Raw genomic sequence first — 27193 nt, forward strand, 5'->3', positions numbered from 1 at the left:
ATATCTTAAGTAATTTCCCTTCTTGCCTATCACTTCACTCTTTCATTTGTAGTGCTAATTGGGAGTGTAATTATACATATTGTTTGTTCATTTGTTTTTGTATCTTCACTAGATTAGGCAGAAACTGATCTGTTTGCTGTGCCTGGTGACAGTGGACTTACTTGTTTATTTAATAAATGCCCAATGATAACAGTGTCTCCCTATGGCGTTCAGGGTGGCACACACCCTCCCTGGAGTAGATCAGATCGAAGACAAAGAAAAGCAGCCAGTACTTGCAATGGTTTGATGAAGTCTCTGAATAGTCAGATGTGAAGTGACTACCGGGGTCGTGAGCTCTGTTGTATTAAAAGAGTATGACTAGGAATTGTCTCTGATGGAATATAGGTGTTTTAGGTGTTTAGGGTTTGAAGTTGAAGAATGAGCAAGGGAAAATGTGTGTGCTGTGCTCCCCTCCAGGGCAGGCTTACACTGCGGTCAGCGGGCCGTGGAAGCGGACGTGTGGACTTTGAACACAGAGAACTGTTGTTTGCTCTTGAGAGATTCGTGTGTGTGAAGGAGAGTGTATGCTTGTGAGTGTGTGTGTGTGTGTGTGTGTGTGTGTGTGTGTGTGTGCACTCACACACCAGTGGGAGCTGCCCTCTGGTGACCAGGAAGAAAGAGCGGCACAGTGACCTCTCACAGGGGGAGACACTGAGAGGGGCTGGCCTGGGGCCCCAGAGCTTCCCTTGGCCTTTCTGCTTCAGCCTCGCCCCCTCCCCACCGCAGAACCCCCCCTCCACGCCCTCCACGTGCACCCCGTTCTGTCCTGAGTGACTCGGGCTCTACGAAATGCACTCCTGAAACTTGGGTTCTGTGTGTTGTACCAAGTAGGATGGATCGGATCCCAGAGGACTTCCTAAGGAACACGGGACCAGGCATTGGTTTGAAGTGGGAGCCTCTTCAGTGGGGAAAGGCAAATTTCAGGCAGAAAGTCTAGAAACTTGCATTTTTCTTTGTGACTGTTTCACTTTCACTCAATGATCATTCTTGGGCTAATGTTTTCCTTTGGATTGTGGGAATCGCCTAGTTAGGATACCATGTAAAACGTTTTCTCTCATTTTATAAATCTCATTGGTGACCCCCTAATCTTCTAACCCAGTGTGTGAAAGAGGGGTGATGGGGAAGAAGGAAGGGAGGAGACTTTCCTCACGTCCCCTTCACAGAACCCAGTGTGAGGGTGGCCTGGGGTTCAAAGCCCAGAGTAAGTGAGGGGTTCTGGTGGGCAAGGCTGTGAGCTGTGTGTGCGCAGAGGGGACAGGTAGCTTGCAGAAACAGCAGTTACGGAGGCAGTGGTCCAGAGGTAAGACCACTCCCCACCGCCCCATCCTCCATAAATTTGCTCGAGCAATAAATGGGACCCTTCCTCTGCCACAGTGTGTCCCACTGGCCACGAGCATCACCCAAGGTCCTTGCTAAAGGCTCTACTCCTTGGGAACCTGAATGTTTTCTAAGCATCCAGGTGATTCTTCTGGTCAGGGAAGCATGGGACTCACTGCCCCAGAGGGAGGGGACCCTTCAGGGTGGGGAGAGGCAGACATTTGGGACGCTGGCTCATGAGTTACTCTGCTTCAGAGAGGAAGTGATGAAAAAGCGTTTCTAGGAGAGAAGCTTGTGGACCACCTCACTGAGAACAATAAGAGAAGAGCCAGGCTTTCAGTGGGCTTGATTCCTTTATTTATAAACCAGCCTTCCCACCTTTCTGAACTTCTTAACACAGATTCAAGTTGTCCAATCTGTTATCTTGACAAGCTGGTAATGACAAATCCTATTTTACGTCTTTGAATGTTGCTCCCAACCACTCTACTTAACCTGGGGAGCGGGACCCACTGTGATGGGGGAGCAGGGAAGGGGAGGGCATGTGCCGACAGATTAAAAAGAAACACAAAACAGTTTAACTTTCAGAAGTCTTTAGATCTCTTCCAGGGGGAAAGAGTATAAAGTTACCCCTTAGAACAGATCATACTCAGATTAGCCTGTTGTGTGGTACATTTGCTCCTTTATTTTTAAAAATCACTTCATCCATATCCTTTCTTCCTTGGTAACCAAAATAGCACAAGATTAATCAAAGAGCAAAAGTGATAATATAGATGCCTCTGTACTCCTGTGCAGCCTTCACACAACTGGGATGTGTGAATATATATACTATATATTCTGAGAATGTGTTGTGTATACACACACACACACACACACACAATGCTGATAATGGTCTAAAATAGCAGCATTTTTCTAGTCCAGCATTTATACTACATAATAACACTCTAACACACTGCTGTGTTTTAAAATGACAGCAGAAGCAAAATTTTCACTAATTATACATTTTAGGGCATCAGCCCTGTTGCAGGTCTTTGGGTGTCTGGGGAGAATTTTGATATATAAATCTTTCAATGTGGTCTGATTTAAGTGAGGCTTATGGATAAAAAAAAAGAAAGAAAGAAACCTTCTGATCCTCACTGCCCAAACGCATCTCTACCAGTATTTTAGAAGGAAAAGAATGACCTGTTAAAGTGGTAGATTCTTTATCCCATTCAGTTACTGGATGGAGATGCCACGCCACCAAACCAAAGGTGGGTTGAAGCCCCACCACTTAAGATGAGTAAATGTTTTGGACAAGAAGGATCCGGTTGTCATGGGAAGACAGGAGCATGAGACAGTGGGCTTTGTGGGCTGAATATGTTCAGTGTTTATGCTGTGGACCATTTATTTTAAAGATCAAATTGAAATTCTTACTCTTAAGAAGCTATAGTTTGTTTGCCCTGTTTGTTTTTTAGGGATGGCTTGATCCCCCGCCCCTTATTCCACGTCTGTGCTCACGTGTATGCCTCATTTTCTGGACAAAGCCCCCAAGTTCAGATGTGCTTGGCTGACCACAGTCTGGTAGTGTCCAGGATCACTCAGCTCCCAGCAGCTACCCAACTTTAGTGTCTACAGTTTTTAAACACAAATCCACATCCTGGAATCCTAATGTAGTATATTGTGTTAACACATAACAGTGAGACACTTTATCAGAGACACATAACGTCCATGGAGTATATAGTAACACGGATATTAGCAATTGAGTCTTCTAAGTTTTGCAACCTAATGTGACTGAACAAACACCTGACATTTTGAAAGCTTAATACAATTCTGCACCAAACTGATAAAGACTAGGAAACTGAGAAAAGGAGCATACTTACACGACTGCTAGGCATTATTACTCTGTATAAAATATGACTAAATGATTATTTTCCATATGTGTGATTCCTGCTGATGGAAATTATAGATATAAAATAAACTTCCTGGTCTCTCTTCTGGTGCCTTTCTTAGTAATAGCAACAGCAATTATCACAAAGAATTCCACAAATGTAGGGGTGTTATGATTATAACATAAATAGGAAAAAAACCCTCAAGAGGCAGAAATACATGACAGACTGCATTGTAACACATATTCATCTTGCCATTAAAAGTTAAAGTCTTCTAGAACTTTTCCAAATATGACTTAATTCATCAATAAATGTGATTTTCACTTGTTACAGTGAAATGAAATAAAACAGCATACTTTGGCTAACCAGTTTTAGAGATATTATACATGAAATCTAAATGGACTCTTTTTTTTTTAAGTTTGGTGTTTCTACTTTATCCTTTAAATACTGAAAATATCTTCTACATAGCTCAGTCTTAATTTTGCCAGTTTCTGCTGGCTCAGTGGATTTCACAGTTTCGGAAGAGAAACAACGTGCAGAGTCCAGATCCAGCATCCACTGCACGGTCGCCCCAGGTGAGTTCTGCCTCAGGTGTCCACTAGGCTGGCCTGATCCACCCAGAGGAAGCCAGCTCGAGTTTCGCCCAGTGGATTATGTGAAATTCTGCACCTTGCATGCATTTCTGTCAGCATCGACTCCTACATTCCCAAATAAAAAGCATCGTGAGCAGAAAAAGATACCAAGGGTGAAGGAGAGGGAGAAACAGGTCTGATTGATGGAAAAGTACAAAACGGGCATTTCTCTCATGAGGCACCTGCTTCGTGCAACACTCCCCCCAGGGAAGACTTAAGTAGCTCCAGGACTGAAGGACTTCTCCATTTTCTTCAGGACGAAAGGTTTGAAAAAGTGGACCTTTGCGAGGAAATGCTGCAGACTTCCAAGTTGGTGAAAGAGCTTCCCGCATCGCTTGGATACTCTGGGTAGGAGGAACTGGAGGAGATGATATTTTTGAGCCTCTGGAGGGCAATGATTAAAAGCAGAAGCAGGAAGGCTAAAAGGCTGAGGAATATGGACACATAGATGTAGACATTTGACAGATGGCCTGAGGACGGGTCCACCGATGTGGACAGGGATGTGGGAAAAAGCTCAAGGAAAGTTCCATTCTCCACATTTCCCGAGAATGCAGATGAAGAGTCCGGTTCAGACATCTTTAGAGGTCAGAGAATGCACAGTCTATTAGGTCAGTTTCACACAGGGGTTAAAAAGGACAGAATCAGCATTCCTTTTGTCACAAGAGCATCAGCAAAAATTGCAGGCAGTTAAATCAGCACAAGAAAAACTCTCAGTTTTCAAACAAAGGTAGCAGGGTATCAGTTGTCCAATGACACTGCAAAAACAGAAACCAAAAAGCCACAGCAACTGAGTGCATTATTCAGAAAAAAATCACATTTAACTCTCATTTCTAGTTTTCATTTCAGGAAGGCTTAAGTGTAAAACTCACCAAGGAGGGAAAAGAAGGAAATAACTTCCCCGGGAACAAGTAACATTTCTGTCTTTATATTACAAGTGATGATATAAAAATGAACTTTTATTTGATCTCCACTGTAGCCTAGGTGTCAGGTTTCTCCAAGATACCAAAGATAAAATAAAAAGGAAAATACATTTCTGATGTGTTCCATCTGCTGAGATTTCAACAGATGCTTCAAGTGGATGCTCTGAGAATAGGACCCAGAAATTTAGCTCCAAACCTTCCTCCTCCGGAAAATGAATTGCACGCACTCTCCAGCCCACTAGCACAATTCCAGACCAGTGTTTCCTTCTAGCACACTTTGGAGAAATACTGCCCATGGAAGTTTGCTTTTCGTAATTTGCTGATTTGTTTGTAAAAATATATCTCCTTGAGATCAGGAGGCATTTCTACAGATTTCTTTTCCTTTAGATCCACCTATGTACTTTGTTCTGCATATTTTAGGCACTGTATTTAAAAAAAAAAAAAACCTTTAGATTAATTTAGAAGAATAAAGGTTGGATTTCCTCTGAGTGGCAGAAAGAGTACTCGGTTTGCTGTCAAGAGACTTAAGTTTGAGGCCTGAATTCTCCTGTATCTTTGGGAAGTTGGGCAAATTGCCTACATTTTCTGAGGTTCATTTTTCTCATCTGGAAAATGGCACAGCACCTGCCCCATCCCCTCACTGTGTTATATAGGGATCAATTGTGAATTGTAAAGATTGGGCCATAATTAGTGTGGAGTGTGTGTGTGTGTGTGTGTGTGTGTGTGTGTATGAATGGGTGCAGACGCTCTTGGCCATGGTCTCCCTCCTGATGTGGTCCCTGCGAGGAGGACCAGAAACAAAGTGGACTGAGATAGGCAGGTAGCCCTGGGACAGAGCTTGATTCTCCAGGCTCCAAGCATGGGCGCTGTGTGTCTCAGACACCCTCTCATCCCTGACTGGAGAAGTCACAGCCGGTTTCTGCCTAGCGTGTGCAGGGGCAAGGGAAGCAGCCTGAGGGAGAATGATCCCTCCCAATGAATGACTCTCTTTTCTGAATTACAGAAAAGATGTTTTTCCTAGCTCTTTACAGCATTAGATCATTTTGTGGTAAATTTCCAAATTTCCTGGTGTCAGATGTTAGTGAAATGCTGATGCGAAAACATCCACTCTGCCCTGGCTTCCCTTTTCCCTAACCTCTGCCCCTCGCTTTACCTTGAAAACTTGCCTTTCCCTTCCATTCTCCAAATCTCATTAAGCGGCTGAGTCCTTGAGGGGCTGACACTGGCCGCTGCAGCTGGGGCTGAGTGGCACTAATGATCCCTGGGAAGGAGGGGACACTCCTGAGAGGGCTGCCCCGGTCGGCATTCAAGCAGGTTAATGATCTTAGTGGCTCCTCAGAGGAAGCCACAGGCAAGTGTCTCAGTGCTTCCTAAAATAATTTGACTCCTCCTCCTCATTATGTCTTGCCTGGTGACTTTAATTACATGAGGCTGCTACAGGCTCCCAACGAGCCTGAAAAAAAAGAGAGCAAGAATCACAGTGGGACCGCAAGTGTGTTACACTGATTTGGCAACACCTGGCCTTTTGGAGCTTGGAACTGTCCTAGCCGTTCATCTGTAGGGAAAATTGCAGCATCTCAGAGGCAGCATGGTCTACAGGAAAGAAAACTAGGAAAGAATCTCATGGACTGAACTGAAGAAAATGTTCAAGATGTTGCGGTAGGACTTCCTCAATCGAGGTGCGGAAACAGAACAAAGAAGCTGATTGATTTGACAGAAGGATTGTGTCTAATTAGAAGGTAAGCCAGGACTTTAGGCTCTGCCCAGCCTTACCCTTTATGCCATCTGGTCTCGGCTTTCCTGTCGTTTGGTAGTGAGGATTTCACCTCTTCTTTTTCTGACATGGGCAAGAAGGTAGGTTCTGTGCATTTGTGTGTTTCTCACACAAATTAATTTGTAGGGGAGGCAGAGCAGGAAGTATTCTTCCCATTTTGCAGATGAGGAAACTGAGCTGCAAAGACGCTGTGATTGACTCAGGGTTCGCAGCTAATCAGAGACAGAGAATGGACTAGAACCCATGCCTGCGTGGTGTTCTTAGTTTCCTCAACTGTGGTAGGAAGAGAAAAGTGACGAGATGTGGGTAATTAGTTCCTGCCTGCTGCTTACATCGGACAGGCCCACAGTTCAGTCTTGATTCTTCAGTTTTTGCCTTTTTCCAGTGATATTCACCTTTCCTACCTCTCCATGAGGTCCTGAGTTAGGATGTGATACCACTTCCAAAATCATACTTAGAAAATGATAAAAGGCCATCCAATGAAAGGATCAGTTGATAGTTCTTTCTCGATGCCTAGAAAGACCAGAGGAACTTCCATGTCTCTGCTAGTCCAATAGTTCTGACATGTGCAGGTGGTCATAGACTCAGTTGGAATTGGCTGATTTTTTCTAAAACTACTCTTGCTATCCAGATCTGTATCATTTTCTGGGAGGGGCGATGCTGAAGGCACAGGCAGTGTCACTGGAGTATCAGCAATTCAGTGGCAGAGCGCATAATCAGCCACCATACCCTTTGCTAGAACAAAGGCATCTCTTTACAGTGTAAATATTCCAAGAGTATGTTTCACATCCAGAAGGTCACCTTCTTTCTGACAAAAGCTCACTGTGAGCCTCAAATGTCTATAGAACAGTTAATGGCAAATGAGGCTAAGAAGATTTGGGGAAAGCATCTGATCTTCCAAGTGGCCTTGGAAGATGGTAGAAATGAACAAATGAGACCTTATATCATTATTTGACATTTCACAATGAAATATCTTCTTTAAACATTCTCCCCACAATATTTAAGATTTAATATTATTTCCAGAATACTTCTTAATTTAAAACAACAGATACACAAATTTCATTTCACTGTTCTGCTTTGAAACAATAGAGTGTATGCACTGTTAGAAATGATTTTAATGTGCTGACATTAATCCTCATTTTCTTACTGGAGTTTTAAAAATTGGTAAACCTTCTTTCTCTCTGGGGAATGTTTTGACAGTCTATGTATAATGCTGAGGATGCCCCAAACTGTGTGTGTTTAGGCACCCTGACGGTGTGAATGAGGTCAAGGGTGGCGCTGTGGAAACCAAATCGAACAAGTGTGTTTCAAGATACTGCTTCTCGGGCTGTTTCTCCCGGACAGATTAGGTCTCAAGAAGAGAAGGAAGCGACTTCGTCTTAAATGCATAGCCTTGACCCATCTTGGGGCAGTGACAGCAGACTCTCATTTCAGGTGTCAACCAAAGCCATGTGATGCTTTTTTTTTTTCCTGAGCTATTCTCAGAAAGTGATTTTTGAGAAAGGAAAATGAGACAGTGAGATCCCAATATTATAAATGAAAATCTATCAAAATGTTTTGGTTCATGGTCCTCCAGCTTTCCCTTTGTCTCTGGGAATAAAGAACCATGCGGGGAAGAAATCTACAAAAGGCAGTCACCTCCTGACATGAGGAAGGGAGGACGTGTCATCTCACCGTGAGCCCCGGGGGGTGGGCAGCTGGAGGGACAGCACAGACCAGGCAGACCTGGGCCGGAGGTGGCAGGAGGAGCAGTTCTCTGCTTCCACGTTACTCTGGGAATAAAGAACCGTGCGGGGAAGAAATCTACAAAAGGCAGTCACCGCCTGCCTCTGTGACTCCTCTGAAAGGATGGAAGCCTTCCTTCCCGTGGGATGATGAGGACTGTAAAGTTCTGGAAGAACAAAGCATACTCTCTGGCGTGAACCTCCATACTTGGTAAAAGGAAGAAGAGCTGACTCAAGGCTCTCCTCTCTCAGTTCTTTCACAGAAGCCTTGTTAGACCCCCAGCGGCCAGCCTGTGGGCGGAGCCTCTGTCCTGGCCTTGACATCCAGGATACAGTGATGTACAAACCTGAGTCAGCTTCAAATCTGGCACAGCAATCTCTGAGTTTCTGACCTTTACTTAAATACATTTCTATGTGAATAACAACTTTGAAAGGTTTTTTGTTGTTGTTGTGGGAAACTGGGACAGGCTGCTTTGTTCCCGTGCAGACAGTATTTAAACAGTGGCCCTGGCTCTACCAACATCTCACGTTATCAAGGGCTGCTGTGTCATTCTCCAGGGGTGGTCCTCCCAAAGCACTAGCAATGATTCGATAAAGTATGAACATGACATGACAAAAGGCTTTTTCCAGTCTACAGATGTAAAATGTGATATTATAATGTAATGAACAGTTTTAGATGAGACACTGGATCACTTTCTCTGCAGAACACACAGACCGCTTCCAGAATCTGGAAGGGAACTTATCACCGCTGAGCAAGGCTGTTTTCAGTTCTACTTAGAAAACAGCATGCTTTATACAAGACCTTGAGCCATTCCTTTTCAATTTGCATGATGATCTTTTCTCCTAATGCTTTCTCTTTGCTGAATGGCCTTTTAGGTCATGCTAAGTGAGAGAAGGTCGGTGCCAACACTATACTCTTCTCTAAATGTAAATCTTCACTTGCAGTCAAGGGTAAACACTGACCCCTGGGCTTGCAATAATGCAAATAAAGTTTATTATCGTACTACTAATCATATTCAAAGCTGATCAAGCCCTTCCATATATTTGCCTATTTGAGAACTGCTCCTACTTAATACAGCATTTTGGGAGAAGAATTTTGAGTGAAAATGAGTAGAATCGCATTAGGATTCCCTGTATCCAGCCCCCCACCCTCCCCCACAAAAAAACCAAGAAGGAAAAAAAACTTCAGTCTATCTGCTATCAACTCCTGGAGTCAGAGGACCAGCTTATGAAAAGAAATGTTGAGAGATAAAGATTCTGAATAATGCACTGGAATTCATGGTCTGGACTGGATAATGTAAGCCAAAAAAAAAAAAAAAATTAAAACGTACAGTCCTCTTTATTTTTGGTTCAAAAGAATGATCAGAAAATATAATCAGACTTTTTCATAGTACTTTGGTGAAAATTAAAGATATGTCAAAGTAACAGCTTGGAAACTATGATTTATTTTAAAAATCAATTTCTAGGGTAGGTCATTAGGTGGCTTTGGATTCAGTCCAATCTCTTAATCTCTCTTTACCTTGGTGATGACTTCTATCTCTCTGGATTAGCCTCAGGCTCAGAAAAATATCTCCTCAGCAAAATAATTAAATTATATTCAGAAGACTTTTATGTTAGACTAATTATTTTGTCCTAATTCTGTAAAAATTAGTTATGCACATAAGGTATAATTCACAGAAAATTCAGAGTATACCTTTCTTTATATACAAAACAGTGTAGATTGAGTGAAGTTAAAAAAAATAAAGTATTTCAAGATGGGATGTGAACATAACTGTTTTGACCCTCTATCTTGTGTAGCCTCAAAAGTAATTATAGATATGAGTTCCCTTCCATTTATATAGCACTGTTTTCCTGGGGAAATTGAACTATTATTCTTAATAAATTTTTGCTATATTTGTATTTCTTGATAAGACCTTATGTCCAAATCACTGCCTTAATAAGGATAATTATTTTAAAATGACACTCCCTTAGAAAAAGAGAGTTTAAGTGAATACTTTCCTGGATCAAAAGATCAAATATAAAGCCAGTTCTAGGCATAGCATTTTCATGATTCTTTTATGATGTTTAGAAAAGACCAAGGTGGGCTCTTCCCTGCACTTTGGGAAGACTGGACCCATCTTGGTTAACACAATTAAATCAGAGTGAGAAAATTGGCAACTTAAAGGTTGAAGGACACATGGACTGGTTAAGAAGTAGCAGAACAATGAAAGTCACTTGACTTGTAGGCAGCAGGAAAAGAGGTCATTTGCAAAACACTTGATGTAAAGAAAAAGCAAACAGCCAGAGAACAAATGACTTGAAGATCACAGGCAACGTTGAAATGAATCAGTGCAAAGAAAGATGGTAAGAAGCAAAATTGGCCTTTGAAGATGTTACAGCTTTTTTAATGAGGACTTTCAGGTTCAATCTTCTCCCTCCACTCAGCTCTGATCATTTCCAATATTTTAAAGAGTATTAAGAAAAACATTTTTTAATTCTTGGAGCAGCTAGAATTGGTTAAATTTAGCATTTTTATACCAAAAACTTGCTTATTTTTAATAAGACTAGATAAGTTTTTGAAAATTCTCAGTCAGCCATGCTCCAGTCAGAGAGTGGTGTTTCCTCCTTTCCATTGTCTCTCAGTCTTTCCGTACAGTTAAAATAATGTGTATCAAATATATTTTTTGTCCAATCAGGAAATGCTCATAACAGTCTCCTTATGGATCATGATATTTGGAAAGATTATTCTTGTAAACTTAATTTTGTGATTGTCGTAAATCTTTTTTGTTTTGTTTTGTTTAAACCTTTGCAGGTAGACCACAAGGTATCCCCAGTCTATCCTCTCAGGCTCCAGGGGCCTTTGGGCGTCTCTAAAAGTGCTCTAAGGAAACGGAGAAGAGCTTGGAAATTAGGGTTTTCTGTAAGCATTTGATGAAGTCCACCCTTAATTTAAGCAGATTCCTCAGAAGTGGGCGGCCAAAGGCCACAATTGTCAAGTGGTATAATAAGAGGGAAATGTGAGATTGTACCACTCCCAACCAATGCCACTCTTTCTTTTCTTGTTTCTACTATCATCTCCCTTTTTAAATATATATATTCCTCTGTTTGTGGCTTATTGTCATCACTGATTCCTTCTTCTCTCCAGTCTTCACTCCATTTCCCTCCATCTTCCATAGGCATCCAGGCTCATGTGCTCAGTGAAAACCATTTTGTTTGTGTATCTTTCTGTTAATGTTCTATTGTTGTTTTGTGTACATTATCTTGTAAATTTTCATTTGTCTTGTAAACTTTCAACTTACAGGAATGGAAATATAGTAAATATTTCATTTACTCTATACCTTAAACCCCAAACTTAATTTCCACTTAAAATATCTTGATAATCGAGGCATATGGAAGAGAGGAACATAAATTACTTAATGTATCCACTTCTCTAATTTTGAACTTAAGAATAGACCAAAAACTAAAAACCATTCTCTGTCTATAAAATCACATGTACAGGAACAACTTGGAAAAAAACAAGTGATGACAAAGGTTGTTTGAAAGAACTTTCGTATTAGCAAATCAGTTAAACAGGCTGCTATATCTCTCTCTCTATTGACATGTACTTATATTTGTTTAAACTAAGATGCTTTATAGCCTACTCCTTAAAAATGGATTGGAATATGACAAATATGTATAAGTGTTTTAAGTCTTGCATTTCCCAACAGGGACTCAAGCTCATGGAGTCTTCTACACGATGACATTTTTACCCAAGGCACAGCATTTACTTGAGTTAATGAACCATCGTCCCTCATAATACAACCACAAATAGTACTTTAGTTGATTACATAGTGTGTAAATTGCCCATCCCTTTGGGATATTAGCCCAGTGCTTCACATAATACGTACACATGAATTTTGCTAAATAAGTTCTCTCATTCTTCCAGTCCTCTATGGCTGACAGTATGATGATGCTTTCCACAGTGAAATGGGTATTTAAAAAGAATAATGCTTAGCAATTGGCAGCTTAGGCAGGCTAAGTTTTGGATACATCCAGTTTTAGCTATATTACATTATTTAGTAGTCAGCTGAACACTCACAGAAGAAAAAGTAGGATGCAGATTTCAAGATTTATCCTCTAATTCAGTGCAAGATCCTTGGACCAATTAAAAGGAAAAACATCTTTGTTATAAAGGACATGATGAGGACAACTGGGGAAATTTGGACATAGACTGTAAGTTGGATAATCACAGTATGTCAATATTAAATTTCCTAAGTGTAATAAAGGAGAATGTTCTTGTTATCAGGAAATGCATGTTCAAATATGTAGCTCTATATAAAGTGTCACAGTATCAGCAACTAACCCTCAAATGGTTCAGCTAAAATTAAAAAATAGTAAGTGCATATACACATATGGAAAGAAAAAATGATACAGCAAATGTGTTAGTTAACTGATTAGTCTAGTTAAAGGATATATAGGGGTCCACTGTTATTATTCTTACAACTTTTCAGTAGGATTAGAGTTTTTCAACATACAAGTTGGGGAAAAATGATTTATCCCCAAGGATATTAAGAAAATATGCTTGGCATAATATGCAGTAAGTCAAAAATGTTAGAAGCTTCTCAAGAAATACAATGATTAAGCTGATTCTTCAGTGGGCATTGGAGAGGTTCAAATATTTGCTGTTACCAGCAGCTCATGATGCCCACAAATGCACAGGTACTGGAGGTGAAGCATCAGAGAATGAGTTAGAGGAAGCTGAATTTGCCCAAGGGAATTGGATCCATGGTGGTGGGAGATGCTGCCTGAAGACCGGGAAAGGTGACTGGCCAGCCAGCCTTATTCATGACTTCACTCTGCCAACCATTCACTCAGTCTCAGTCTGGGCCTCCAGGATCATGGAATCCAGTTTTGTTCATCATATATCATCAGTCATCTTCAGAGGCAGCCAAGGGTATCTTTCCTGCAGGTTAAATACCCAGTCAAAGGGAGGGGCTTTGGAGGCATCTTGAGCCAAGAGAGAATAGTTTTGTCTTTTTTTTTTTTTTTTTTTTTTACAAGTAGAGATATAACGGACATCTAATGGTGTATTAGTTTGGGGTGTACAACGTAGTGATTTGATATTTGTATATTGCAAAATGATCACCACAATGAGTCAACGTCTGCTACCATCCATAGTGACAGTTTTTTTTCCTTAGGATGAGAACTTTTAAGATCTACTCTCTTAGCAACTTCAAATATACAGTGCAGTATTAATAACTCTAGTCACCATACTATACATTATATCCCCATGACTTACTTATTTTATAACTGGAAAGTTGTACCTTTTGACTACTTTTACCCACTTCACCCATTCCCACCCCCCACTCCTCCACCAGTCTATCTATGAGCTTGATTTTTGTTTTTGTTTTTGTTTTTAGATTCCACATACGAGTGAGACCATGTGGTATTTGTCTTTCTTGTCTGACTTATTTCACTTAGCATAACACCCTCAAGGTCCGAGACAGAGTAGTTTTCTAATGAGGACTAATGAGTAGGTGGACTCTTGGAACACTCACTGAAACTCCCCAATAGCCAGTGAGGTCCAGGCTCCGTAGAGGGACTGCAGGAAACAGAAGCAGCAGATAAACTCAGCACAAGTGATTTAGGCAGCAGGCGTCAAGCAGTCTTCAAACACCATGTTCAGCAGATCAAAGAACTCATACTCCTTACAACTCTTAAACTAGCAACCACCTCCCTGATCACCCTGGGTTGGGTGAGTCCTCTAGTGTGGCAAGAGGCTAAACCCAACCACATGAACTCTTCTTCAGTCTGGAGTCAGTATCTTTTGGAATAGGAGCCAATAAACAATTTAAAAATGAATCCAGTCATTGCAAAATGCAGCTGCAAATGAAAAAAATAGGGAGCACTGATATTAACAATGCTTTTCGCCAGTCACATGACTGAGGCTCTGGGTAGGTACCCTAAGTTGATGAGTACCAGACTAGTCAGATTTTAGGCAGAGGTTACATAAAACATCAGCCCAACAAGGAGACAAAGTTCTCCTTCACGGCTCTGAAATTACTCTTCTACCAGGATTTCCAGGTTGACCAGGGAGGGCAGGAGACAGAAAAGAGGACACTGTGATCTTCATCAGGAAAGCCTGTCCCTATGTGGGACTTCTCGTGGTCCTGCTAATCCTTTGTGTGGACTGAGCAGCAGAGCTTGCCTTAATATTCTCTCATTCATTATACCGTCTCTCTGTGTCTGGCAGCACAATGAACTCAAAGGTCTGGTCTAACAAAGAGAATGTCTACATGTTCCTTGTAACATGGAACAAATGATATGGTGGGCTGTCAATGTGGGAGGAAATCACATCCTCAGCAGCTTGTTGTCATTTGCAATAACAACTTAGGACCAGAATCTGTCAAAGACAATATGGAAGCAATAAACAAGTGTAGGCTTCAATTCGCCCAGAATGTATTTCAACTTTAAAATGCAAGGAGGTAAATCTGAAAAGTAATTGGGAATTATTTGTAGTAAACAGACAACTGCACTGATGATCTATATAAAAAAGTCATACATTCTTTTAAAAAATGTAAATAAATATGGTTTTACGCAAGGAAATCATAAGTATCTTTTATACAAGATTGAACTGACTTTGGCTTTGTCCTGTATTGAGGCTGAGCTCTTCATCTTGCCCTTTAAGGCCGTATGTTCTGTGTTTTTGTTTAGTTGTAGGAATAGCCTTGGTCAGAGACACACATTCATACATCACTCACTGCTCTTACATCTAGTCTTAGTTCTCTTTTATTTCAGCGGTGTGCACTGGGATGTAGGGAGCATCATGCCAGAAGAGCTGGTGGGGGTGAGGGGAGGGGATGGTGGGAGTATCCTCAAGTCATCGTGGAATGGGAACAGGTCTTCAGCACGTGATAGGCAGGGGAAGGTAGACCCGGGATGCTTGTGTAGGAGAAGCAATGTCCAGGCAAACTAGTTTGGAAAACAACAACAACAAGATGAACGATAGCAGCCAGTATTTATTAAATAGAAGGACGTACTAGCTGTGTGTGTGGGCGCATGTGCACGGTGCATGTGTGTTTTCTTTAATCTCCACAGCTCTTTACTGTAGTTAATATTATTCCCCCACCTTTCTTTAACATACGAGAAAATTAAGGACCAGAGAATTTAAAAGCTTGCCTAAGGTCACCCAGCCACTTAGAGGCAGGACTGGAATTGAAATCTGTATCCCTATGTCTCCAAATGTTACGTTCATTACATTTCTTCTCTCCAGGGAGGATGAAGGTAAAAGAGGAATAAATTTGAGACCTGTGGTCCTTAGTGATGTTCATGTGCTTCTGCCATTCTTCCCTCTGTCCAGGCACGTGGTAGGATTGCGTGTTTCCACCCACTCTGAAATTAGGGTGGCCATGTGACTTGTTTCAGCTAATAAATTTGAGAAAAGTGACATATGCCACTTCGGGGTAGTAAACGTAAGACTCGGTGTGAGATTTACTACACTCCTCCCTTCTTCTGCAATAACTGTGAGTACTGGCCAGCTTCCGTTAGTCTGGGTTCCTGGGTGACCACCGTGAGCGCCTTCACCCCTTGCTGGCTCTATTAACACTTAGTGTGAACAATAAATCAATTCTATTGTTTTAAGCCACTGAGAATACTGCCTTATTTTTTATTGCAGCATAATCTACCTTCTACTGACTGAAGTAAGATCTCACTATGCTATTATGGCAGAGGTTACGATGGGTATTCAAGAAACTGACTCTGAAGGAGTCAAATTCTCAATGACTGAGAGCTGCATGAATTGTTATGTATGGCATTAAGACTCTCTTTTGGCATTGGTGAGAAAGGAGGTTGTAAAGAGTGTTTTTGGTTCGCTTTAATTTCATACAAGAGTGAGGTTTAAAGGGATGAGACTTAGCTGCTGGTATAGCCATGAAGACATTCCCTGACAAGCTGGAGCGTGATGAGATGGTACTGTAGAAGGACAGTCCTGACCGGCTGTCACTTAAACACACACAAATGGTTTCAAGAGAGAACAGGGGAGAGATGATAAAGATATTAAGACTAACTCAGGATCCTCAGTGGGCAAAACCAACTCATTATGCACTTAATGGGACAGTGGTATATCCTTTGGCTAAGAAAAATTGTATTCTTTGATGTATTCAATTATTCACTCAACAACCACTTGTTAACTATTCTTGTACCTAGTAATGTACAGGAAGGTGAGAAAATATTATGTCCATGAGTCAAATACACATGTAATTTTTATAGTGACCATTTTGAGAAAAAAAATCTAAAAAGAACCTTTTTTTATGTTATCTGTCTTATATTATATGTCCCTTACTCTATGGCCACATGCTACTTTTCCCATCTCGTTTTTCTCATTGTCTCTAAGAATGGTGTTCCAGGCATATCAAGCTGTTTTAGACTGCCCAGAGTCTAAAAAAAAAATCCTTATGTTTAATCCTTATATTTGCGTGTCTTCTCCCTAACTCCAGCCTAAATCCAATTTGTTCATTCTTCAAGATGCTACTCAAACCTTCCCTCCTCTGTCTCACTGAGTTATTCATTTATAATATAAATCCCCACCTGGTTTGTCTATGCAAATTTCTGGCTCCTTCCAGTGCATTCTCAGGGTACTTGCTATACTTTTTTACACCAGAATTTCTCACATTTTATTATACTTATTATATTTTTTAACCTGTTAGTCTGCTTTGCTGGACTGTGGACTGTTAGAATAGAGGACTAATCTTTCTATCCATAAACCCAATGTCTGGTATAAAGATGCTCAAGAAGTATTTGTTGGATGGTTGCAGGAATGAAAGGATAAAGGAGTGAAGAAACTGGAAGCTTCTTGGAGAGGTAGTCCCTACTTTTTCTATTTTTAGATGCCTGATAATATTTACTGAATGAATGAATCAATGATCTGGTATAAGAATCATACTGATTAGTCAAAAGGTAATTATTCAATAGGAAAGAAAAATAATGAGCACTCTCTCAATTTATAAATATGTTTATAAAATATTATGGCAATATAAAACGTTATGGCAATAAAGTTAATGGTTCAGGCTCCAGAGCAAACTCCAACCATACTTTTACCAAGCAATTGTGTCTCTCAACAATATTCAACAAAGGTTTTATTTAGTTGCGTTTCCACTGGGATAGTTGAGGAAAGGACAGAGGAATCTGCCATTAATGTTGAAATACATCACCCTGAACATAGCCAAGCAGTGGTAACAGATGTATTCTGAAGAGCACAATAAAAATCAAAAGAGAGTTTACCCTGGTGAGTCAGGGAGGACCTGACTGGATGTGGAAACAAGATGCATGGTTTTAATTTAAAGTATTAAGTTAAACTTTATGGTAATCCCATCCTTTGAAAATTATCAAATCCCTTATAATCACAGCGCTTGTCCCTGTGCTTGTCTGTGGAGATAAAAAGGGTCAAGGACAATACCCACTTTCGGATCATTGCAGGGAAGGGTGTGATCATTTACTGCACTCAAGAACATCATATGCCATGGTGCTCTGTCTCAAGGATTAAAAAAAAAAAAACCCCAGTTTCAATAGAAAATCAGCACAGAAAATGTTTACATTTTTATAACTTTCTCAGTTTAACTACAAAGCCCCATGTTAGAGATCTATGCTCCTCAAAGTAGCCACTTGGCTCCCTCATGACTACATGGGTCATGAGTCCTTGTGAGAAGAGGAGCTTGCAAAACATGGCTTCCTTCATCAAGAAAGTCTTACTGCAAAAAAAGTCATCTAAAGTAAAAAGTGTATTTAGTGCCTTATTTGATTTATATTCTGGCTCAAGTTCCATCTGTCGTGGTGAATGAGTAGTTAACAATTCAAGGGCTGGCACTGGTGCGTGCACCTGCCTTTGAGAGTAGCACTTCATTGCTATCATAGCCACGGTGATGGGACAGTGATCTCCTCAGCAGTATTGTGCTGAGAAACGGATACAGACCTCAGCTTCTTAGAAGCATAATGAAAAGAATGAAAACACGGCAGCACAGCAGAAGCACATGTTTTTCTTCTCTTTCTTTGTGGAACTGACTTAAAACACTTATGTATCTTATTCCTTCTTTCCGTATGGTCTCTCTCAGTATTAACTTTCCTCTATAAAAACGAACAAACAAACAAACAACAACAGCGACATTAAAGGAAAATGTTTTTCATAGAATCAAGGAGCTGGAAGTCCTCAAAAATCAAGAAACTGCAGTCTCCAAAAGTTAAGTAAATTTTGATGGGCTGGCAGGAGACAGCTGGTGACAGAAACCACAAACCGGGGGCCCACAACTCCTTTCCAGCTCTAAATCCACTCTCTACTCAGCTGAGCTGGGTGGCCAACAAGGGCAAACCATATGAAAAACAAGTTAACCGATTTCTTTTGTTATCCAGAAATTAATTCATCATGTGAACCCAAGTGTGTGCCAAGCAGGGTCCAGTGGACAAATCTGAGGCCAAAACTGATAGGGATGATAAAGTGATAACAGGACAGAATGATAGATCTTGGAAATTAATTCCATTGAACTAGGCGAACTTTGTTGACAAGGAGTCTTTTTGAAGGTCTGAGAAGCGTCAATCAATATTCCACTGTCAGTCTGAAAGGCACAGTGCCAATAATCTAGCAGTTGACTCATGAGAATCAAGGTCAACAAGCTCACCAAGAACTCTCTCATGAGGAAGCTTTGGACTAATCAATTAGTTGCCAAGGCATATGAGGGGCACGAAGGAGGATACTGGGTAAATATTTTATTTTTTGACCTGGGTTCCATTTGCATAGGTGTGTTCAAATTGAACACACAAATCATAAATTATGTACTTGTGTACTTTATGAATATTAAAGAACAATAAAAATTGGTTTTTGTGCAAAAAATATGTCAGGCATATAGAAGATACCCCAGGTCACAGTAGGGAATATTTACTACTTGTTGGATAAATTATTGAGTGCTTCCTTTTTTATCCAAAAGTGTTTGGCATTATAGGCTAATAATATAAATAAGAAATTCTGAGAATTTACCCTATGGGGAAAAAAGTCAAGACAAATGTAAAAGGCACATGCACAAAGATATGCTCTGTAGTGAAACATTGGAGCTACCAAGATGTCCATGAGTCAAAGATTGGTTGAATAAATGGAGGATTCTGATGTAATCAAGAGGGTTATATTTTCTAACATGGAAAGATGCTGGATATATATGGAAAAGTCAAAAAGTAAGCTGCAGAACCGTGCATAGTATTATTCCATTTTTGTAAAAAAAAAAAAAAAACTACTAGTATGGCTACTGAAACTACACATGCATACACAATTTTAGAGGCATGCAAAAACCAAACCAAACCAAGCCAAACTAAATTAAACTACACTAAACTGAAGGAAATAGGAGGTTATGCACCATGCTGTTAACATATGTTTTTGTTAGTGGGTGATATTCTGGGTATGTTCATATTCTATTTTGTGCATGTCTGTACTGAGTTTTGATTCAAAGAACATGAACTGAATTTTAATCAGAAAAACATACAGGTATTTTCATTAAGAAATAGAAATAAAATTTAATTATAGCTTATGCAGTGAAAATGTAACTGGTTTTTAAGCCCAGAACTCTTTCTCTTCCTCCTCCTCCTCCTTTTTTTTTTTTTTTTTTTTTTTTGTAACATATATACTTAACACAAGCCTTTGAAATGGTTCATATGTACCCTTCATTTCAAAGTTTAAGTCTCTCAGGCTTGAGGGCAATAAGTCAACCTGCCCAATAGGACTTGACTGTGCTTTCTGTTACAGTTGCATTTTACAGCACGTTCTGAATGTTCTATTTAAGAAATGAGAAGAGTAAATCCCTCTGCTATAATCCTGGGCACAAGAAAATTGAAAGCGAGTAAGAACTAAACCAGCTTAATTGGCAACAGTTGATAGATTGCCAGGCACTTCTGATCAGTACCGGACTACTGTGGCAGATGAATCGGGAAAGCTAATGTCTTGGCTACCTCTGGGGAGCAAATCTATAGGTTAAAAGTTTCCCAGATGAACTTCTCTCATGTTTTAACCATGGTTTAAGTCATCTTCCTGTCTTTCTGAGTTTGAAACAGGTTCTTAACAGCCACCTATCTTTTTGATTCCCATCAAAAACTGTATTTGGGCCTGTTACCTTCCTAAGCTACCCTTTTAAAAAGAACTATTATAGGCTTACAATTTCCAGACCTGTTCACTATTGTCTATAATAGTATCAGCGACAGTGATCAAGCCGATAATACAAATTGTAGATCTGGACTGACTGATCTTCCATCCTAATACAACTTAATAGTTGATAATTTAGGAAATATTAATGACAGCCCATCCTGTTCCTGATATAAATTCAGAGGTTTGAAATAGTGACACTCTTTTGGCTGGATTGTGCCATTTCACATTTAGAGATACTGGTAAATTGCATATGGTTACTTGACTACTCAGAATCTCCATTTTCTTGTGGTTGTTATCATCAAAACTTAGTGTAGGCTAAATAATGACTATTTCTTGGTTCCAAATGTTAGCATGAGTGTGGATTCTGTTCATAAGGAGCTCTTGCAGGAGGGGTTGTATGTCGTGAGACTGAGACCCCAGAACACTCTGTCCCATGGACATATCTGCCACAAATCAGAGTCAGAGGTGGTGAGGCCCCAGAACGGGGCACAGTAGCCTGCTACCCTGGAACTGAAAAGGCCAGTGGATGCACAGATGGAGTCCCCAGTTCTGAATCAAAGGCAGGTCCACATGTGGTGTCATGGACTACTGCATCTAACCCCCTGGTTGGATTTCTCTAGGTACATCTGTTAGCGAAAAGGAATCCTGCCACTCAGGCACTTAATTTGAACTTCCTTTCTGTTGGGTTCCCTAATTCCTTTAACTAACTTAAAGGCTGCATTATTTTTTAGTTGTCATTTTGAACAGTAATGAAATAGTCTATAAAAGTTAAGTCTGTGATGCTTTGTGTTAATGTAGTAATATAAAAAAGCAATGTGCTCCATACATACCTATTTAAAGAAAATGGCATTCTCCTTTTGGCTTCTAGTTTCACTACTTTTTGGCTTCTAGTTTCATTTAACGAAGTTCACTGAATGGCCCCTGATGTCAAAGACTTTTTTTTCCAGGTTCTTAAATTACTATTTAAAAAACCCAAATGAGTAAAACACAAAAATTCAGCCATAATTTTGCTTTTCTCTTATAACTAATTAAATATAAAAATATGTTTAAATATAGAAATATATAAATTCTACAAACTTTCTTTAAAAAAGCAGAAAACAAACAAAAAAACCAAAAAGGATATTAAAATACAAGCACAGGGAGAAGAGTAAGCCCAGGGAAGAAGGAATATTATCAAACGGGCTGAGACTTGATCTAGAATAGAGGCCAAATCAGAGAATTTTGCCTGTGATGGGTTAATCTTTCATTCATACATTTATTCTAATGTATGACTCCAAGTTTACTTAATGATTAGTATGATTAATCATTCTCATCAATCAGCTCTGCCAGCCTTCATCTACCCTCATTAAAAAAGAAAAAGAAAAACTCAGGAAACCTGTAAATAAACCCTCTGATAGATTTGCTGCCACACACCATCATACCATTACTTCTCTCTATACATCACAGACATCCAGTAAAATCTGTTAAATTAAATTAACCAACAGCAGGGAGAACAGAATAGATCTTACCTTACATGAGGCTTCTTTAGTGAGAACCATGAACGTGTGTGGTGAGCTCTTCAAAGCACTTTGCCTTATGTGGAGGAATCAAAAATAGTAAATAAATAAGCCAAATAAATAATAAGCCTCAAACCCAAAACACAAAAATGGAATGCCCCACCCATTTTCTGGAACTCACTATTCCCAGAATACTTCTGAGATTGGCAAATGGTTCCCCATTGCCACAATGCCCAGCATTTGAAGGTGACTGGGACATGCCCTGTGGGGGTGGTGTCAGTACAACTCAGTTACCAGTCTCGCACATACTTCAAAAAGCCATTTATATTAGGGATCAACTACGTCCTGATTATAAAGAGTGTACATGTCGGGGGGAGGGTGATGAGAGTGGGGGTAAGATGCCTTTATACTTAACAAAATAAAGCATTTTAGTCACAAAATAAATTTAAGCATGTCTAGGAGCTAGATCACAAAGAAACTAAAACACTCAGACTAGAAGGTAATTAATTTTTTTTTTTTATTTTGAGGATGCATTGGGCTGCAAAACTGCATTAAGAGGTGAACCTCTTGGGGTCTTGGGGGAGGGTATAGCTCAGTGGTAGAGTGCATACTTAGCATGCAGGAGGTCCTAGGTTCAATCCCCAGTACCTCCATTAAAGTAAATAAATAAACCTAATTACCTCCCCCTACCCTCAAAAGAAGTAAACCTCTTAAGAGTGTCGCTTATCTTGCCTCTTTTCCTATTGATAGGCAATGTATGACAATGGAAAATCTAAAGTGAAAAGCACCTGCGGAGAAAGAGCTTGGGGAGTGGTTCCCTCGGGACGTAATCGCTGCCCATTTCCCGCCCTTCGCACCTGTAGTATGGACTGAACCAAACGCGATGGCTTTGAGACGTCTTGGAGCCATCGGATACCATTATCTCCCGCAAAGAACCACCCAAGTATTTTAGCAGAAAATTTTCCGAAGGAAATTGAACGGGCAGAGCAAATGAAGGACATTAAGAAACAGATCGTGTCTTTAGAGTCTGACACAAACCCAGGACCAGCGGGGCCCCAGGCATCTGGCGGTGGAAAGCGAGCAGGTGCAGCCTGCTAACCCGATCTGGTACTCAACAAGATGTTTCTGTAAATGAAGGACTCCCCGCAGGACTGCACATCACACTTCCCATCTCAGTTAGAACTCAAACAATTTGCCCATGATCCACGCACCTCGGCAAGGAAACACAGGATTCCAGCGACTCATCAGATCAGGGAAAAGAGAAAAGGAAAGGTAGCTGGCGCGGTTTCCTACTAGGTTTTCTGGGAACTCGGGAAACCACCACTGGGAAACGCCAGCGTATTCAGCGCCAGGTAGAACTTCCCTGGATTTGAAGCCGCCGAAGACGGGGGGAAAGACTCAATGCGAGCAAGGTAAGGTACCAAGCGGGCAGTCCGTGTGCGCGCGGCGAGTCCCCGGGAAGGGACGGATGACCCTAGAAATCCAGGTAGGCGCCAAACACAGGAATGACCGCACACACTACAAAGGCGAAATAAGCATAATGCACCTAGAAACACGCTCTGCAAAGTGTAGACCTGTCTGCACTTGCACTGAGGAATCGGTCAGCCTTTGCAGCGGCAGACACGAGGGCAGACCTCCGCGGCTCCCTGTGTTCGGGACAGAAGCGGGTCATCCCAGCACCAAGGACGTTGTGTCCTACTGTAGCCCCATGTAGCCACCCCAGGAATAGGGAGACCCAGGCTTCGCAGGCTACTCGCCAGCCGTAAGGACGTGACTGGCATGAAGGAGCCAGATTCGGGGGTGTCCAGAGCAAGGAGCCAAACCGCTGGGAGCCGGGGAGAGTTTGCGAGGCGGGTCAGTTGAGAACGGGGCCTCGGGACCCGAAGCCGCCCCAGACGAGGAGTCAGGACGCGCCTCGCAGAAGGCGAGCCCTCCTCCAGCGCTCGGCACCCCGCGGGTCCCCGGCTTCCCGCTCCCCTGCCTGCGCTTGCGTGCGGCGTCCGGAGCCCCTCACTGACCTGCGGGCCGGGACGCGCGGATCTCCCCCGCCAGCTCCTGCGCTCGGGTGGGACGGTGCTGCGCCGAGCTCCTCGCCGGCTCCCGGGTCTTGGCGATCCGCGCCCGCGAAGCTTTCTGCGGGGATGTGGGGCGCTCGGGTGCGGCGCGCGGCCGGGCGCACGGGCGAGCGGCGAGCTCAACTGGAGCCTTCCCTCCGCCCCTCCGGCTTCACAACCAATGGCGGGGCCCACTCCCCTCCGCCCCCCAGCCGCCGCTCCTGCGGGCGCTGAGGGCTAGGACCAGAGCCCCGCTCTGGCGAGGGCGGAGCTTCGCCAGCGTTGGAAAATCTTGGAGGAGGAGGAGGCGTTTGCGCAGGGAGCCCCATCTGGGGAAGGCAGCTGTGGTGCCCTTAACTTTTGTGTCTGTGTTGATTCGAGGACACAATTTCTTTTGGGGACTCAGGGACCTCTCCCTGCAGGCAAAAGCATCTTTCCTCCAAGTTTCTTCCCCTCTTATATCGTTTGAGTCCCGCGATGCCCCCACTCCAAACCACGAGACCCCATGCATCAAAGCAAGCCCAGCTCTGAGCCGCGTGGGGGCATCGCCCCGTCCTGTGACGAGCTTCGCCTCGGACGTCTCTCCTTTAGCATTTCTCTCCTTTCCTTTCTGAATCCTGTGCCAAATCATCAGATGAGTCGAATAGGATTGCAGTTTCTATCACTGTCAAGGAGACAGGCAATCATAAAAGTCCCTATCGGGTAACTGGCTTAGAGAGAGTCATACATCTTAAAAGATTTCAGAAAAGGGAGCCTTTTGCTGATACGACTAACTTCGGTTACCAATCAGCCGCGTGACCTTCACCCAGCGACTCTGGATTCCTGGTTTTCAACTGGAAAATGAGAGATTTGGCTCATTTGATGTCTGAGGTCTCTTCCACTCTGACATTCAACAGTCCTGGTGGCTCTCTGGCCTCTGTGGCCTGCGAAGAGCTGGGCCCTGGGAAGTGTTGGTACAGCCACATTTTCCTCCAGCCCCTGCTCCGAGCTGCCCTGCTGCATTCACCCTAACACCATCCACCTGTGGCCAGGAAAGCAAATTATGCAAATCCACATAAAAGATGCTGCTTGAGTCTCAGTGACCATATAAATTTGCATAAATACTGCCACCTACCAGTGCCCAGCTCCTGGGATCGTGGTAGTTGTGCCCATTTTCAGTGGTTCTCCAGGTAGTGATGGATGAGGGCATCCGGCTTAACTCGGAGGCCCCCCGGGTAAGTGAACAAAGGCTCTATTCTTTCCCTTCCCTTTCCAGGGGAATTGTCCTCATGTTAATCTTTTCTATGTGCATCTTTCTGTACAGGATCTAAAATGCAAGGTGCTGGAATGAGCTGCCTTGTCCAGAGGGCAGATTCAGAGACCTGCCACTCTCCCAGCACACTTGCATTTGTATCTTAAACTTTACCCATTCACATGCCACTTTCATGAGTTTTGTTACATCCATCTACCACTTGCTCTATTAGATACTTAATATTTTACCTTAGATTTTTACTTAGCCTCATCATAGCAGTAATATCCATGAGATCATTGGTTTGTTATATACCAATTGTATTTCAATGCAAAATAAGTGAATAATAAATAATCTGTAAGGGCTTCCTTGGTATCTTCTGAACTTGGTTTCCTAGGGCTGCTATAACAAATGACCACAAACCGTTTCAAAATTGATATGGGAGGCAAAGCTTCTCTTGTCTTTATTTTTTAAAATTTCATATACAAATGATCTAGAAAATGTGTCAAATTGGCTTCCATAAGAAGTTTTCAAAAGTAGGTTAGGAACCATTCAAGGGCCTGGAAGTTTTCAGGCACAGTTTGGAGACATAGTTCCAGTCTCTAGTGACCATCATCATCCCACCTCCCCTCCTACCCCCAGCCCTCTTGCATCTTACTCAGAGAGAGATGGATTGGTTTTAAAAACTGTGGAATTTGGAATCACATGGAGAGTCATCTGATGCTGTCACTTATTTGTGTGACTTGAGCCAATCACTTAACCTCTCTGAGTTTCATTTTTCTTATCTATAAAACAGAAACACTTTATTAGGTTGTTGTGAGGGTTAAATACACACACACACACACACACACACACACACACACACACACACACACACACACACACACAGTTCCTAGCAATTATCCTGCACGTAATAAGTGCTTAAAAATATTATCCCTATCTTTCCTTCCTTGCTTCCACCTAAGCAGCATTCAGAATTCCTTTGTCCATTCTCTAATTTCCTTCTAGGTTATCAGGAAACTTATATTCTGTTTTTAATACTCCCTGGTCTCATCCTCTGCTCCCTGTCCTTGATTCCTTCGTCTCTGACCCCTTTTGATGTTTCCTTCTCAAACCCCATCCACTGTCTCATGCCTCCAACTCTCTTCTTTCCACTAGTTCTCACCTTCCATCTGCCACAGTCTCAGAGATCTGGGCTCTGTAAAGGAACTGAAATAACTCTGAGGAGAGTGCAGGGCACAGAAATTCTTACTTCTTTTGCTCTTTTGGGATGTGTCAATATTCCTTTTTGTTAATTTGCTTGTTTAAATCATGGTCTTCCCAAAAGCATAGAGAATTTGTTATCTAATGCTATAGAAAAATTCCTGGGCCAGAGTCCTGTGAAATTTGACAGACATTTTTGGAGCATCTGCTATATGCCAGGCAGTGCCCTGGGCACTAGGGAGATAAAAATAAAGACGTTTCTGCCCTAAAATGCTTGCAGTCCAGCCGCCCAGACAGACATATAAATACTAACTTTGAATATAAGTGTGCCTGGCGAGGTTTCAAACAAATAGTGCCCATGAAAGAATTTCCTCTTCCTTAATGGTTATGAGATTGCCTTGGACTGGCCAGTCAAATGCCCACCCTGCCCATAGCCCGCTGCTGAGTGAGTGTTCTGCTCCCCAGAGCAGAGCTCATTGGCTCTTCCTCAAGTGTAATGGATGCCCTCAGTTTCTACTTAGCTGCCCATCATCAAGCCCTCTTACTATATTGGAGGAATTCTCCATCATTTGAGACGTGGTGAGAGGCAGAGCCCAGTTCCCATAGAGGAAGCTGGAAAGGCCATATCGTCTTTCCCACCCTCCCCATCTCCACCCAACTCCCATGCAGCTCGGGTGAGAGCATGTGACCTAGATGTGGCCAGTCAAATATACCTTCCTTAGACCTGGAGTTGGAACTTGGTCATACAGGGGAACTGAAATGAGGAGAGCTCTTTCTGGCAATAATTGCAACAATGTGGACATTGTTACCA

General features: G+C 41.9%; 1 protein-coding gene and 1 long non-coding RNA gene across 2 annotated transcripts in view; one reads left to right on the forward strand and one right to left on the reverse strand.

Annotated features, from left to right (window-relative positions):
- LOC116668558 overlaps positions 1–23407 on the forward strand; it is an 80260-nt gene extending 56853 nt beyond the window's left edge. Inside the window, exon 3 of the long non-coding RNA XR_004325699.1 lies at positions 22648–23407. This is a non-coding gene — a long non-coding RNA (uncharacterized LOC116668558). The remainder of the gene's footprint in view (positions 1–22647) is intronic.
- Positions 1680–24214, reverse strand: SERTM1 (serine rich and transmembrane domain containing 1). The gene is made up of 3 exons (XM_032496293.1): positions 23916–24214; positions 21910–21973; positions 1680–4605 (listed from the first exon to the last, which is right to left on the reverse strand). Exon 3 carries the CDS (start codon positions 4424–4426, stop codon positions 4103–4105), a length of 324 nt encoding a protein of 107 aa, XP_032352184.1. The 5' UTR covers positions 4427–4605; positions 21910–21973; positions 23916–24214; the 3' UTR covers positions 1680–4102.
- Positions 24215–27193: the final 2979 nt, after the last annotated feature.

This window comes from Camelus ferus, chromosome 14, assembly GCF_009834535.1.
Source record: "Camelus ferus isolate YT-003-E chromosome 14, BCGSAC_Cfer_1.0, whole genome shotgun sequence".
Classification (NCBI taxonomy): domain Eukaryota; kingdom Metazoa; phylum Chordata; class Mammalia; order Artiodactyla; family Camelidae; genus Camelus; species Camelus ferus.

What these genes read in the sequence shown, in the direction of transcription:
- SERTM1 (XM_032496293.1), bottom strand. Translation starts at nt 4,426, where the DNA reads ATGTCTGAACCGGACTCTTCATCTGCATTCTCGGGAAATGTGGAGAAT.